The sequence below is a fragment of the Styela clava genome, chromosome 15 (assembly GCF_964204865.1).
Source record: "Styela clava chromosome 15, kaStyClav1.hap1.2, whole genome shotgun sequence".
Lineage (NCBI taxonomy): Eukaryota > Metazoa > Chordata > Ascidiacea > Stolidobranchia > Styelidae > Styela > Styela clava.
The window spans coordinates 11,715,089-11,731,845 of NC_135264.1; the positions used below are offsets into that span (position 1 = coordinate 11,715,089).

The 16,757-nt window shown below is 35.2% G+C and overlaps 2 protein-coding genes across 6 annotated transcripts in view; both read right to left on the reverse strand.

Moving 5' to 3' along the window:
- Positions 1-1,622: 1,622 nt before the first annotated feature.
- Positions 1,623-11,479, reverse strand: LOC120333797 (uncharacterized). 4 transcript variants are annotated; one of them, XM_078120458.1, is made up of 15 exons: positions 11,355-11,479; positions 10,906-11,072; positions 10,244-10,340; positions 9,817-9,982; positions 9,019-9,140; positions 8,393-8,674; positions 7,493-7,720; positions 6,936-7,133; positions 6,325-6,503; positions 5,884-6,004; positions 4,587-4,730; positions 4,243-4,320; positions 3,977-4,054; positions 2,791-2,868; positions 1,623-2,632 (listed from the first exon to the last, which is right to left on the reverse strand). In XM_078120458.1, exons 1-15 carry the CDS (start codon positions 11,428-11,430, stop codon positions 2,565-2,567), a joined length of 2,082 nt encoding a protein of 693 aa, XP_077976584.1. In that variant the 5' UTR covers positions 11,431-11,479; the 3' UTR covers positions 1,623-2,564. The 4 variants fall into 4 exon arrangements, with proteins under 4 accessions (XP_077976584.1, XP_039257105.2, XP_077976585.1 ...); XM_039401171.2 differs by lacking the exon at positions 4,587-4,730; XM_078120459.1 differs by lacking the exon at positions 3,977-4,054.
- Positions 11,480-13,453: 1,974 nt separating this feature from the next.
- LOC120333851 (lipoxygenase homology domain-containing protein 1-like) overlaps positions 13,454-16,757 on the reverse strand; it is a 32,680-nt gene continuing 29,376 nt past the window's right edge. For both annotated transcript variants that reach the window (XM_078120490.1, XM_039401238.2), the window contains 5 exons: positions 16,399-16,550; positions 16,186-16,315; positions 15,741-15,953; positions 15,402-15,508; positions 13,454-14,958 (listed from right to left, as the gene is read on the reverse strand). In XM_078120490.1, coding sequence (XP_077976616.1) covers positions 14,736-14,958; positions 15,402-15,508; positions 15,741-15,953; positions 16,186-16,315; positions 16,399-16,550 — 825 coding nt within the window. In that variant the 3' untranslated portion in view covers positions 13,454-14,735. The remainder of the gene's footprint in view (positions 14,959-15,401; positions 15,509-15,740; positions 15,954-16,185; positions 16,316-16,398; positions 16,551-16,757) is intronic.

Below are 16,757 nucleotides of genomic sequence, written 5' to 3' on the forward strand. Positions count from 1 at the left end.
TCAAGTCGGCGATCCTATCGGCCAAGATTGACACAAGTTTGGTCGAGTGCCGGTGGTATTCAAGTCGACGATAAACCAAAATAAGTTGCCGCATTTCGTTAGACAGTTAATCATATATGGCCGAAATATTGAGAGGAATTGTGAAAAACATCATGAGCAAGGCCAAGTCAGGACTGATATATAACGATAAAACCGTTAACAGAACATCAAGATTTTGTAATGGAAAATATATCTCCCACACAATAAACACACTGGCTCATATTTGATTATATATGATAGCAGTTAAATTTTTAGCGGTCCGCGAGGAATCCGTCGTTTTGCTGTTTCTCTGCCGTCTCAATCGCTTTACCGATGCCGAGAAGACGAAGTTGCGTTGGTTCATTACGCAATCTCTCTTTTGTCGTCATATTGCTATTTGATAAGCGCGACATTAATGATCACGGCGAGGTATTGGTGCGAGTGATCAATCGCTCTTTTCGCTCAATTCGCTCTTTGGTTCCAATTCGTCGCGAAAGCTCTTCGTTAAATTTCACAAGATCGTCGTGTTGAAAGGTTATGGATATTTTCCTGTTTATACCCCAAGTCTGAAATAAAACAGCCAAAAACAGTATGATATTCCATGTTCATATATCAAGTGTTGATATTAACAATAAAGAATGGTTAGGCATTGCTAATCCACACTTGGTGGGGAATTCCCACTATTTAAACGCGTGACTATAAAATAGAAACGGAACATATATACCATAAGTAACGGAAAACTGGAACAAGTAAATAATAAATAAAAGTAAAATGGATACAAATGTTTGATAGACCATGTTTGAAAGATTGATCTCCTGCGTTCATTAGTCATTTCACCCGAAGAAGTTGAAACCGTGCGTGTTAGCGTCCATCGGTCTTAACACAATTCTTCCCCCTATCTACGGTTATTATGTACATTGGCCATGGCCATGCGAGAGAAGTTGAAACCAGGTGTGTTGGCGTCAATCGGTCTCAACGCAATTTTATCCCTTATCTACGGTTAAGTTACGGGAGAAGTTAAAACCAGGTGTGTTGGCGTCAAACGGCCCTACTCAATTCTTCCCCCTTAACTACGTTAATAATTTACATTGGCCATGCCAGAGAAGTTGATAATAGGTTAGTAAATGGCAACGCGTCATGACTTCCTTCACCTACCTAACAAGAGAGAGAGAAGTGAGAAAAACGGCTGCGAATACCGGAACTCTAACTTCTTCTACTTGTTGAGCTTTCATTTTTCGCAATCGACGAAATTGACTGCTTTGAAGAAAGCTCGTTTCAATGCAAGAATTACGACTTTACGTAATTCGTAACTTTCCTTCCGTAACTCCAAATAATTACGTAATTCCGTAAATTACGTGCAAGCCTAAAGGTGAACCATTAAATATCTCATTTTTGTATGGTTTGTACTGTATGAATAATTCGAATGTTTTCAAGTGCAACTATTTCTGGGGCCCAGTTCAACGACTTGTGAGTATTACTCTTAGAAGGACAAAAGTGCAAATTTTCAACAAAGTCCTAGTAAACCACATTAATTTAATGAATATCTATCTGGAAAGTAGTATACGAGTATGTTCAATAAACAAAACCTTGACTAAACAAATAAAAACTTTTACTTTGAACATTTATTTTAACTGCAATATACTTGGTTAAGATCTAAAGTGACATTTACAAGGGATTAAAAAAAGTTAGTTCAATTATTGCTTATCGCCCTCAAGCCATATCTCAATTTTTTAAATTGAAACAGTCATGTAATGTTTTGAAACAAAGAAAGCTATGATTTGGATTGAAATTAGCAATAGCAATAGCAATAGGCAATACATTTCGTAGTGAAAATATTTCCAACTCGTAAGGTAAGAAATTAGCTTCCACTCAGTGATGATAATGATCGCAGCAGCTGATATATATTTGGTGCAGTAGAAGAGCAGACATTCATATCCGACGTGAATGCCAAAAACAGTATAATTATGAATGTTAAACAGTCATACTTTTAATTTGAGCAGCATTTGGAGGATGGAAGTGTAAAAATGCTAATTTCTGGCCTATCCAATAAACATGTTTAAAATAATATGGAAATAAAAACTGTAATATAATACTTGCATTAAACCACAACTATAAAATAGAAAAAATGTAGAAATGTTACAAAATGTCGTTTCCATTACAATAAGAATGGTCATTGAAAAATAAAAATATATGGGAACTAACGAAAATTGCTTGCTGTTCAAACTAGTTAGTTTGAACGTCCAAGTTATTACATTTGTGGAGACACGTCCTAAGTACCTAAACTTCATAAAACTTAAAATATCACATTTATGTTTTGTATGTATATGTATAAAAAGAAAAGTGGAGCCGTTTTATCTTGAAAATAGCATAACACGATAAAGCAAAATTATTAACAATATAATACGATGATTGAAGCAAAGTTTTTATTGAAGATAGTATAGTATGTAATGTTTGGTTCTTATGCCCGGCATTTTCAAGATTGGTAGTTAACTACATGCTGTAAAAATTGACTCTTCTGATATCCAGCGAGTGTATAGATTTCCTCTTCAGAAAAATCCAATCGCTCGGAAAATTATGTGCGATATGGTCGAAACAATAAAGCAAACTGCATAATCTGGAAATAAATTCATGAATTCCATGGTTAATTTTGTTTCTTTATCTCTTTTGTATCGATAATTTAGCATGCGAACTCACAGAAGAATATTTGAAAGTACTTCAGATGCGTGTACCTTCCTACCTGAGAAAGTGATATAAATGAAATACCGTACTTACGCAGGCGAGTGCTGCTCGCTACTCCAGATGTAGTAGAGATTTGTGAGTTGGCGTTTGTTACCATTTCTTCAGAAGAATCTAAACAATATGTATTTGATGAGATAAGAAAGCGTACAGACAGTGATATGTCAAACTGTGATTTGTCGTCTGATTAACAGTGCAGCTTGCCTATGTGATTATTTGACAACGTGGCGACGCTATCAAAAACGTTTGACGCTTCAGGGTCGACATATGCAAGTTCATAACCCCATGAATACTCACCTACTAGTGTACGGCTGTCTACATCTGAATTACTAGTTATCAGTGATGTTGTATATTTAATTTATAAATCTGAAAACGCTAAACAACATTTATATTTAAAAAAAAAACGTTATATGTATGCTGAGGAAAAAACTAAACGGTTAGTTCGGTAAATGTCCAAGTTATTACATTTGTAGAGTCACGTTCGGAGTGTACCTAAACTTCAGAAAACCTAAAAGCTCTTTTTTGTATGTATATGTATAAAAAGTTGAGTCGTTTGATTGGACACGTAGTTGGCCTGTAGATCGTTTTGTTATTATGTCGTTGTTCTTTGTCACAGAAAAATCGCTTCTCTCTTTGATTACTGGACCAATTGCTTTGAAATTTTCAGTGCTTGAAGATTAAATTTTTCGCTAGAAGGCTATTACTTTGATTTATTTCAAATATTCCGGTGAGCTGCATGGGATTCGTTTTTTTGTGTGCTATGACGGCATCAAAATTTGCCACCATGTGGCGGTTCCGCGAACGCATATGAGCGATACGTGACCATATATTTGAGCATAGCTCTCTTGTCTCAAAAATAGCGTAACACGATAAAGCAAAATTATAAACAATATAAAACGATGAATAAAGCAGAGTTTTTTTTTAAGTATAGTATGTTATGTTTGGGTCTTATGGCCGGCATCTTCGAGATGCTGTCAAAATTGACTCTCCTGACATCTAGCGAGTATATGAAATTTCCTCTTCAGAAAGATCCAATTGCTCGGAAAATTAAGTGCGATATGGTCGAAACAACAAAGCAAAATGCATAATCTGGAAATAAATACATGAATTCCAATTTTTATCAATAATTTAGCACACGAACTCGCAGAGGTATATTTAAAGTGCTGCATATGCGTGTACCTTTCCACCTGAGAATGTGAAATGAATGAAATACCGTACTTACGCAGGCGAGTGCTGCTCGCTACTCCAGATGTGGTAGAAATTTGTGAGTTGGAGTTTGTTATCATTTCTTCAGAAGAATCTAAATAATAAATATTTTATGAGATGCGAAAGAGTACAAGACGGCTAAATTGAATGTTAAACTGTTATTTTTTGTCTGATTAACATGGCAGCTTGAATATGTGATCGTTTGATAACTTAGCGACGCTATCAAAAACGTTTGGCGTTTCAGGGTCGACATATGCGAGTTCCAACCCAATGAATACTCACCTACTGGAGTACGACTGTCTACATCTGAATTACTAGTTATCAGTGATGTTGTATATGTAATCGATTGATCTGAAGAATCTAAACAACATTCAAAAAACGTTATATCTATGCTGAAAAAAAAAACAGAACGGCTTTCGTTGAACTCGGTAGCTAGTTGAGCTCAATGTGATTCAAAGGTATATAGTAACTTTAATTTGTCCATGAACATGGTCACATGCACGGCGCTCCACAAAAATTAAAAAAAAAATAACTCAGCAATGTTATAGGGAATCTTGAATGCCTAGTGAATATCAGTTTTTTTAATTTTTTATTCATACATATATAATTTAGCGTTAATTCCTTACCAGTTGGTGATGCAATAGTCATCTCTGATAAGAAACAGGAGAGACCATCTCCAACATATCCAGTGTTACATGCACAAGAGACTATTTGTGTCGACATAGTTACACAAAAGGCATTTGAAGAACAACTTGAGCAAGCTCCTCGACCTAAAAATCAATTGGTTTCATTGTCAAATATATTACATTTTTAATTTGTGAGCGCATAAATTAACTAACAATAGAGCAGGGGTCGGCAACCTTTCGTTACTCGCGGGCCAAAATTAAAGGTTGCAAGTCATTGGCTGGCCGCACATATTTATAGAAGGTTAAAAACCGAACGGATGGCCGATGAATCACATTTTTTTCACACAGGCCAGAAGTTAAATTTTAAGCGGCGCGCGAAGAGTGACCATTTGAACATTTTCTGCGCAATTAAACCATTTGCACGTAGCATCAACTTTTCTGCGTTTCGTTGCCATATGTATAATTATGATTAAGGTATAGGCTGATTAAACGATTAATTGTGAATATCGTTATAATATAAGTTAGTCCATACACGTGCCTCACAATAAATTCTGTTACGTAAAGACTATAATCGTCAAAACAGCTGCTTTGATACTATGATTCAGCGAAGCGTCGCGGGTTGGATTATATTGCTCCGCTGGCCGGAGGTTGCCGACCCCTGCAATAGAGCATGTCGTTTCGTTGACGTCATATGGGCCTGGAATTATTTGGGATGAAAGGTGTTTATGCGAGTTTTGATTTCACTCTGTTTCCACATGCTCCATATTTATATGGTTTTCAAACATTTGTCATAGATTGATATCTATATATCACAAAATAAAACCGAATTATTTACCATTCTGAATAAATTAACAAAACATTTTTGAATATAAAGAAAACAATTATATTAAATTCATTTAATGATATCCTACTGGATCAATTTTTGAGTAATTTTTAGTGAATGAAGGTTGTTGTTGTAGATAGGAGGCTAATACTTTTGTTTATTCCAAAATTTTTTATTCTGATATTTCCTTCAAATTCCGCTGAATCATCATTTTTTTTTATAGGAACACGGTTTTAATCCACCATGCGTGGCGGTGGGTACGGTACAAAAAGTACTTTTCTGGACTCCGTGTCCGTATATTTGAATATCGATATCTTGTAAAAATATATATTAAGGTTTTTTGACTGTCGAATACAAAACAACACGGTCAAAATGGCAAATTTCAAAATGAAAATATTTGAAACTTTTCGATTCGTTTGGGATGTTTTTAACGATAACTAAAAGGGGAATTTCAAAACCTGGAATGAGATTCACCTGATAAGATTGTTACATAACCAGATGTAACTGAGCCTATACTTCCATCCTGTTTTCGAGTACTCACTCGAACTGCAAATTTCAGAGATGGTTGAGACGTTTGTTCCCACTGTTGAGTTACCTGTATCAGAAAAAAAGACATATTTAACTGGAAAGCGCCATCGGAAATACCACGGGATGTGCAGTAGAGAAGAATTCATTCAGACGTGGTTTCGAATACGGGCTGTGAAAAATATGTCTCCGACACCATTTTAGAATACGAGAAAATCAAATTCTAATACCAAAACCTTGATCCCAATTCTTATTGAACGTCTGACACTCCGACTTCTGACTCCCGATAATTCAGAATTTAGGCTGCGGCTCTAGTGGAGACATGCGAATCTCCGTCTACGACTCCACAGTTTTGAACAATACTCAGAAAAATACAAAATACAGACTTACTTTGATATACTCTGAACCATCAATATCCTTTTCTGGTACGCTATTTAGAACATTACTGGCATTTAGAAGCTCGTACTTTATTGCTTTATCAACTGCAGGGATACTGATAGTTGCTATACTCTCATTTGATGATGATGCAACCGTTATGTCAGAGATGTTTAAAATGCTTGCACTTGCATCTTTCAATAAAATAGTATAATATAGAAAATAGGTAATTGTTTGAAAACGCGTTTGTTAAATTGCCGCATGCTCATTACTCACCCCTGAAGTACAAAAAGCTGTACATTTTGCAAGAAATTGTTTGAGCAAACCATCAATTTATCAAGCATATATGCTTTAGTTAAAAAATATTAGGAGTTAGGTTACGCGAGACATATTAATTGCGCGTATCCGCGTATATCTTGTAAGGATGCTGTAGCAATAATAAAGACTACTCGTCCATCCTCCAAAAATGGATGAATTTTGATTTTATTCATTTTCCGATCGTCACTTTACTGCGCTAGTGATAAGCGTAACTTGGCCGCGGCGGGAGACACCTTATCGTCGTTAAATTATCAGAAAATCGAAAGACAATTTCACACAAAAATTGAAATAATAAACTATGATCCAACTTGTGGTGTAAAACAACGCTTCAACATATTCTGTTCGTTGAACAATATTCATCGCTGATAAAAACTGAGTATAGGAAGAATTATTATCATCCGAAGCTTGATTTCTGAGACAATCTTTCACAAGAAACTTTGGATTTAATCCGAGAACGGTGTTGGGCGATACGGTTTGTTGAACAACGCCATCATCTGTGAGTAATTCTAAAAAAAACGTTGTATATGGCTTGTAACAATGTCGTTTTTATCCCAAATTTCAAAAAGTATTTATTATGAACTCCTTACTCTATGGTTGGTACAACTCAGTGATTCAGGAGATACATATTACATTATAATTTAAACGGCGGCCATCTCGAATCGATGGAATTCTGGAGAATATAATCATAGCATACGATGCAACCCCGCAGTCGTGCAGCTAGCTAACTAAAGGTATGACAATTAGAAAATGCCACCGAAAAAACATATTTTCTCTGGTTTTATTTAGAATTTTCTGAGATAACGAAAACACAATTAGTTAAATGACGAGCTATGTACAGTTGGGCGATAATATAATCATGAAATACTTGTGCCAGATATTATCAGACTATCCATATCAGCTTCGGTTGATCCATCGGATAAAAAAACACTTAAATCAACTTCAAGCGTGTCCTGGTTTTCCGGTGCAACCAACATATATCTATCAACCAGCTTGTCGCAAACCTTCGACGAATTTGGAGAATATACCAAAGTGTATACATCGTATTGCCTTATAGAGCTTTGAAATCCTATAAGAGGAGTCCCAACGGCTTCATCTGAAATTTAAATAGGTTGATGAAAGTTAGTAACATAAGCACGATAACATACAACAATGGTATATCATTCTTTAAACAAACCGGATTCGTTTTCTTACTATTGAGCAACATAAAACTACCTTATTGATGGATGAAATTATCGAACAACTACATTGTCTCGGCCTTGTTTAAATTTAATTTTAGATCCTCTCCCAATCCTATGGTTTTATAGCGTATGAGATTCCATACTTCAGCTAGGGAAGGTAGGTCCATAAGACACAAAAAGTCTATAAGTCCGGTGGTCAGTTCGGATCGAACATTTAAGCAGGCAATAGTTTCAAATACGCGACTAAAACGGCGAAATAAATTATAAAAACCACCACCCTGTAACAGCGGGGAGTAGCCTACAGTCAGAAATACTGGGAAATAATCGACCTGAGACTGTTTTGAAAATTAAATAACAAACTTCGGGACGGATAGTTATATGAAGCAAACTAATTGCATATTTACAGAATACATAGCCATAAAATAAATTAACAAAATCCTGTTGATTATTGAAGAGCCGTACAATACCACGGGCCTTGGTATTTTCTCAAAAGGAAAATGACCTAATCATAACATGACGCCAATAATCACAAATATCTTCGATAAAATGAAACATGACCATTGGAAAATGCCGTGAATTTACCGTACCTCCGTTGTTTATAATTGAATCGGAGAATTGCGATCCACTTATTGTATAATCTATTGCAGATGGAAGAGTTTTATCTGTGACTCTTAATTGATAGTAAGCCACTGGTTTTCCACCGTTATCTTCGATTCTGATAATATTAATCGACTTGACGCTACTGACAGAAGCATAAGCACTTTGTATAACAGCTAAGGTCGAGTTCCATTCGTTGCTATGGGCTGTTGAATATGCACTGCTGTATGTTAAATCAACCAAATCGACGCGACCAAACACAGACAGAGTATCTGAAATCAAGGATGCCAATATAATACTTATAGGGGTTTTGAGCATGGGGTATCTGTATAAGATACATTGTGTATTGTACATCCATGAACCAACAACAGATTGATTGATTACTACTAGCTTAAAGTACAGTAGAGAAGATGAGATTACCGAGACCACTCATGCCTGAAACCAACGATTTTAGGAGACCATAAAAGGGTGTCTGCGTATCGGGAAAAGGCGGTATTTACAATATAAATTTTCAACTTCCCATTTTGCACTATGTCTGGAATGTTACGTATGATCAGAAATGTTACTCCATATAAATACTGAGTAATGGTCGCAATACGATCGAATGCTAGCATACCAGTTTTTATAGTTTGCCATGCCGAAAAATCAACTTCGCTTTCAGTTAAAGTGGTATTTTCATTAATCTGTAAAGCTCTTCCCCGAATTTCATATTCTGTGTCGCCTTTGAGCCCTGATATCCTGTCGAATGCCAGTAAAAAAGTTGAAACTAGTTCTTACTCAAAGGGTTAGTTCAGCAGATATACATCAGTTCTGTTCATGAAGAATTTGCCGATTCAATTTGACTAAAATCTAAATTTCGAATTCTAAATGAGCCCAGTGGTTCTCAACCTTTTTTTCACGCGACCCAAGGATATGCTGTAATACTAAACGTATTATACTTTTATGACCAAAACTAAATGAATAATATAAAACAATCCACTCTATATACCATTTATCTCACCATCAATTATTTTAAAGTGAGAAAACTGCGCGTGTTTGCCACCAGCGAGGTTTTGAAATCGAGGCGTGGCTTTACTAAAGCAAAATAAATACTGCCAAGTTTTTACGCAGTGATACTCCCCATGCAATTACTATTGAGCAACACTTCAATACCAACTTTTAGTTTTTTATTGAAAAAGGCAAGAGACTCTAAAAAATTTTCAGGCGACCCAGTTTTGGGTCGCGATCATAGGTTGAGAAACACTGGGCTAGACAATTCATTTTTAGCAATTTACATTTATGAAACCAGGAAAAGTTAATAATAAGTCTTCTTTAGCTTTGAATCGTTTTGGTTAATATGCAGAATTGTCAGTCGGTGATTTTGACTTATAGACTAACCCAAGTAATACCACTAACTTTCAGCATAAAAGCTTACCATAAAGCATAATATCCGCCGTCAATCGACATCGCGCTATCTCCTGTTCCCTTTTCCCTATACTGCAACCTCCACTGTGACACTCTTGCAGAATTAGGCGTGTTGAAAAATACGAATGAACCCGTCGGAAGTGGGTTGCCAGCTTTAAGCGTTGGAACTCCTGGCACTATGAATAAGAAGAAATTACATTAGCCGACTCGAAGTGCTCAAAATTTAAAACAAAAATTGAGAAAGGTAAAGAACCATAAGCCAACACTTCTAAAAATTAATGCAATCTGTTTCTATGTTCAAAAGGCTCGTTCGTACTGTACGTTCTTGAGGTTTGTTTGGTAATCAAATATGCCTAACTAAAACAGTTGATTATCCATACTCGCTTAGTCTGCATTAATGTATAATAATTTTAATTAATAGTTAGAAATGAACCAACTTGTTTGAACAGTTGATGATGGGCTATTTTCACCAATTTCTCCTTGTGAATTTTCCGCTTTGACGGTGACATCGTATAAAGTACTTTGTATAAGATTCTTCAAATAGAGTTTAAATTAAAATAGTTGACTACGATTTCACTTTCTGATGCAGTATAACTATAATGGCTTTTATTTTTGTACAAAGATTTTTGTTTGGAATATATCTGGTTGTTGCCATTCCATCACAATTTTATAAAACTCATTTCGGCTCAGTGGCACCCGCAAGTAAAGTTGAAAATTTCAGAAATCAAAATTGATCATGGTTTGCTCAATTCTGATCAAAAACGACTTTTGCGCCACACAACTTTAAATGAAAACAGCTGGTTTGATCTAATGTGTACTTGAAAGACGCTACAAGTAGTAAAATGGCCATATTCGCAAAAACAGTTTTCTTGCAAAACAACACCAAATTAGCACAGCAACAAAGCTATCGTGAACAATATTTTAGATTTAGATGATTTTATGAGGGAATATTGAAAACTTGAACCGTTCGACTACAGCAAATGGTTAGAAAATATACAAGCGTGTTACCATTCTCACTTCTATAATTCATATTATAACGTAGGCTATTTTTGTAATATTGGCTGTCAATAAAAGTTGCTTTACAGTTTACTGTACTTACTTCGAATACAAATGAGGTCTCATTCGTCGTCGTAAATGACTGCGTGAAGCTCGAATCGTACTTTTGTGTCACGGTGACGTGATACCTTACGGCTGAAGTCACTGATTCAAAATTCACAGTAATTGATGTTGATTTGATTAGGCCGAATGTTGGCGCCTTCATTCGAGCTAAAACAAGAGGGCATCAACATATGGTTTACGTTCTTATATTCATAGTGTATCAAAGGTTGATTGTTAGGTGGTGCTGTGTACTGTATTGTGCTTTAATTTCATGTAGAGTTGCTGATAATTGACTCAAAACTCCAAAATGATTGAATAGTCTACAGCACCAAAAGTAGAGTAACGTGATGTTGAATAACAAATTGTTTATACGAGCCAATGTTGTGATTGATATAAAGCAAATATGAAACCTAATGCACCAAATATGGACTAAAAACGTTATTTTATTACCTGGAGCCGTACATTCCACCTGTCTAACCACGACAGTCGCAACCGTTAAAAGTGATAAAAGTCCTGCACGGCACATCTTGGATACTCTTTAAAAAATTATTATAACACAATAATCTTTAAAAAATATATAATAATAAATCATAAGAAAAAATAAACTATTTTACTCCCATATATATATGTAAACGAAAATAGCAGTAACTGTAATTTCACGGGTCCTTAAAGAAATATGTTGTGATTGTTGACTGGTTTGGCATTATAAGCAACCCTTATGACTATTAATTGTGTAATGGTCTGTTAGGACCAAAGCTATGTATGGAGATAATGGAGATAGAAAAATAGCTTCAGATTTAATTATTAGTGCGGTACACAATGATTACACATTTTGTTCGAAACCGTTTGTCTCTTACCCGTCTGTCTGATGTGAATACAGTAGAATAACTTTCGAACAAGCAAGTCTACCAAATTTGAGCGAGAGATATTTGATAAATTGATAACATTGTACAAAGGATACAGATAATATACTCAGCACAATGAATTACCCTCAATGAAACTGCAATCTTAGATGAAAAATACTGAGCAACGCACATATAGCAGTGATTGGCTGACTACCCTATTTCTCGTACACACAAAAAACAACATGACTTCTCTTAACATTGAAAAATCTGTTTGACTGAAGCGTGACGCGGTTAGCGTTGTAAAATCGCTCAATCAAAAAAGGGAAGTGGAAAGATTATTTTTGCGTATTTGGTATTTATCCCCCAATAAAATTTTACACGTTTTTTTATGAAATTCTTTTTTTAAATGTTGCGCCAACAAGAGTCATATATATATGCCGCAGCAGTACACAAACGTGATTTCATTTCGCATGCGTACGGGATTTATAAATAAACAGTGCAAAAAGTATTATTACTTTAGTGTGAACATACTTTATCAGCCGAAATAAGGGTACCGAACTATCCCAGAAATCACAAGTCATCCCATTTGATCAGCCAAATTCAACATAAGAATTATTAAATGACAAGCCTACTGACGGTCTGAAATGCCATATAGCCTACAGCAGGGCTACTCAACTATTTTTACCAAAGTTCGTTTACAAAACTTCTAAAGTACTGGGGTCCGGACATTACAGAAAATTTATTTCATTAAATAAACGAAAGTTCAAATGCATTATTAATTAAATACAAGAGCAATGAATGGCTCGCAAATGTGGACACAAATGTCGCACATCGGTATCAGAACGACAAACTGTATAACTGTGTATTTAAATAGTATCGAAATTATCTAAAACTATGCTTGTGCTGCCAGTGTAAACAAGCATACGCGGTCCAAATTGAATGGTCAAATAGTCCGGATTCGGACCGCGGTCCGCCAGTTGAGTAGCCATGGCCTACAGCACAAAGCTCAGCACTATGATATTATGTTGTACTAGTTATCTTTCAAGCAAAATGGCTTTCTTCTGACTCATTTTGCAGAGTGAAGAATATGGGCTCAAAAATAGCGCCAATTGTTTGAAATATTGAAGAGTCGCGCGTTTAAATACACATCCAAAAGCGGTTTATCCAAATTAAAAAATTGGCGTAATTTTTGGAGAAGATTGACTGAATAGCTCCAGAGACATGATTTTCAGGACTCAACGAGTCTGCTGCAGTTGAGGTTTTAGTTAACGTCTAAATACACAAGATCGCCTTAGGACACACCCTTCGAAGGCCTAGGCTAGGTGGTAAGTTCCTACATATATTTACGTAGGTTACTATTTACATGGCAAATTAGGCTAACGGTACATTGTTCTTCGCTTAAGGTTGGTGCTCCCGGAGTATTTGTACCAAGATGGCGCACAACCTGGACATAGTATGTGTACCAGATTAGGGTTGTTCAGGTTGTGTGTCATCTTGGCACGAATACTTCCGGGGCGCCATAAGGTTCATATATATACTAGCTATAACATAATAATGATATTACTTACCATCAGGTACCATTAATTATATCGATTGGTCACGTAAACGAAATGCTATAAATAAATCCTTTGTAATTCTAGGTACCAGAAATCTTAACTCCGTGTATACAGCGCACCAAACCACTACATAACAAAACTTCTATACTGTATTTTATTTTCGTACATGACCTCACAGACAAGATTTTTATATAGATATATCAATAGATTTTATATATATAAACAAAACTATTGTATTGGAAAGAATAAAAGATAAAAATAACTATACAGTGGATATTAACGAATATACAGTATATATATCAGTGGAATACCTGAAATTGAAATATATTAAGTTTAATGTCAAAAATCATACTTTATAGAGCAACTCAACCAAAATGCGATTTCGCGATAGTTTTTAAGAAAAAATTAAGTTTTATTATTCGAATTATTTAAGTAATAAAACTTAGTCATGTATCATGCACGGCCATTTTTAAACGCACTAACTGAAGAGTCATGGTATAAGCAAACATAATGAGTGGATCAAGCATGATCGAACAAAATAAAATGAAACATTTTTACATTCAGATTGTCGCCAATCAAATAGGAAAGTGCCACTGGAGCCACGGCACCACACAGCCACTATCAACACTAGGGACAGACAAAGGAAACTTTTATTGTCGTGCAACCAGTCAGTTTTGCGCAAAAGTGAGGTTTGTGTCGAATTTCGCATTAGGGTTGAGTTTTAAAAAATAGTGCTTATAAAACCAACTGGCGACCAATTAACACTGATTTTATCGCTTTGTAATTATAACAATATAAAAGAATACTCAGTAAAGTTATACATAAATATATATAATATAATATGATTAATAAAAAGAAATTAAAAACAGAATAGCAATGCTATTCTAATATTGAATAAAAACGGTAATTAACACAAATTTTTCCGATACTTCTTACCTTGATAAATCTAAGAAATTAATTGACTGAGTGATTTTCAGTAATCCGCCATGGATCTTATCACCAGATAAAAATAGCAACGGAGTTATAAATTGTATATCCATACAGTATGATAAACACTATTTTTGCCACTGAAGGGAGTCATGAGAAACCAAAATTGGCTATTGGGTAACAAGACTCCGTTCAAGTAACAAATATGAGGCAGAGAATGGGTATCATAAACTTATAGGTACTAATAGATAGGAATACCGCTACCAATGCTTTACGGTTACCGGTATCAAGGGAAATATGAGCCGTACCTGTACCGAAAAGAATACAACAAGATCCATACTGGCAAATTGTATTCTGAGCTTCGGAAAATACTGGAACAGATACCGGTACCGGTACCGTCATTAATATGGTTCAATAAACTATCAGAACCGGTCCTCATCTTAGTACAATGCATACATTTTCTTGTTTTACATTATTTATATATTGTTACCGGTACCGGCACTTCATACAGCGTCAGCATCCCTTGGACTATTTTTTCCGCTTTTTGATGATCCGTGGAGTGTGTCTGTTGTTGGGATTCTAGAGCTAGCGTTTGGTTCATCATCATGATCAGAATTAATTCCTTGAGTTGATATTGGCCGCTTTGGAATGGTCTCTGGTGATCGTACATCATGTAACTCTAATGTTCGTTCAATGAAAGTATCATCTTCCAGATTTGCAAGCCACCTGAAAATTGAGGAATATATATTTGTCAGTATACAATACCTAATAATATTACAATTATCAGATAGGGAAGAGCCGACAGAAAACCCTTTACTAAAACATACCCTATGCAAACCGGTAAAACACTAATCAGGTCGATTTTTCCATACATGGGTACCTATGCTGCAGGAGCCATAATTGACCAGTGGTTACCCTGGTACAAAGAGGAGTTCGAAACGCAATAGATTTAACCATGCTGAGTATGCAGAAGTGCTCCAAAGAAACGGTTCATGAGGTCCCGTTGACTCATTTTAAATGTATATTTCAAGATCAAGTTTGCCATGATTTAAAAACAAAACCGTACCGTACTCGGAATATAAATCTTTGAATTTGATGTTGGTATGAAAATATTCAAAACATCAATTCGTACAGCACCACAATAATACCAATAATCAAAGTCTGCTTACTTTCTACACAAAAACACATAGGTCATTGCAGAGTTTGACGGCTTCACATTGATACTGTCCAAAAACCATCCTAGCTTTGCATCATTGCCATCATGTCCAACCGTAACCTAAAAATGATTTACCATGTAAAATCTGAAGATCAAATTTATCAGCTGTTAAATATAGTAACTTTCTTAAATATATTTACTCAAATGATGAATCAAAGAATATTTGAGTATAGAGTTGATAACAACATCTCATAACACTAAAACTGAGATTGTGTTTCCATAACGTTTAGAACAAAATTTCATTTTTTTATTTGAAATCCGAAAAAAATAAATTTTTATAATTTACATTTACCTGTTTCAGGTCACCCAAGTCCACACCTTTGATAATGAACTTAGATTCTGAACCTTTGGCAAATCGTTGTTCATTTGGATGACACAGTAACCAACGTTTCCCGCTATCTGTTGAATTGCCTTTCTGTTCGCCGTGAAGTATTATGTAAACATTGGCAGTTGTCCCTGCCTCATCCTGATTACCTGTTTTGATTGTGATGTCAAAGTCAACAATCTAAAAATGTACAATATTTGTTTTGACTGTCATTTTAATCACCCGATAGAAATGTTATCTTTCAAATATCGGTTGCTGGAAACATACAAACGTATTGTTAGCCTTAGGTCTACACATGCCGCCATCAGAAAGAAAGACTATTTAAATTTTACAGAAATATAAATTAGTAATAGCTTTAAGTGTTTTTTTAAGTGTTGCGTTTAAAACTGATTTATTAATGAATAAAACTTACGGATGGAATCTTAGAATCATTTTGCTTTGGACGGGCTGGAACCAGTTCTAACCAGTTTGTACCAGATTCTGTTGATTTTCCCCCATTGGTGATAGCAGCATTTTCAAACAATGTTTTGCCAGGAGAGAAACTATAAGTAAAGTGAAACAATCAGTTTAAGTATACAGTGATATAGATGTTTTTTACTTTGAAATGGGAAAATATTTTAACTACCTAAAATATTCGTTGGTTTTCCTGTTTTTGATTGTTAATTTGAGTAGAGATATTTTTTGAATGTTCTTCAATGAATCCAATCGACTATCTTTAAAACTTTCAATTCCAAATCCTATTTTGTGTAAACCTTCAAGGGTAGAAGACGGCAAGATCTGAAAATAAACAAAATCGCTTATTAAATTTTCAAGTTTATATTAGAATGAATAAAACAATGACTATTTTCCTAAACTAATCACTGTAACACCAAGATTAAAGTAACCAGCTTTACCTAAGCTTGGCCATATCTAGGAAGCTTGTGAGTGAAGCAGTGAGTGACTTTCAAACATTATAATTTATAAACATTTAGAGGGAACTTAAGA

Excerpts from the sequence above, each read along its gene's own strand:
- LOC120333797 (XM_078120458.1), bottom strand. The coding sequence starts at position 11,430 with ATGTGCCGTGCAGGACTTTTATCACTTTTAACGGTTGCGACTGTCGTG. Across the intron at positions 9,983-10,243 it reads ATCATCAACTGTTCAAACAA|TGCCAGGAGTTCCAACGCTT; the intron begins GTTGGTTCATTT and ends TCTTATTCATAG. Across the intron at positions 2,633-2,790 it reads AGCGAGCAGCACTCGCCTGC|ATTATGCAGTTTGCTTTATT; the intron begins GTAAGTACGGTA and ends ATTTATTTCCAG.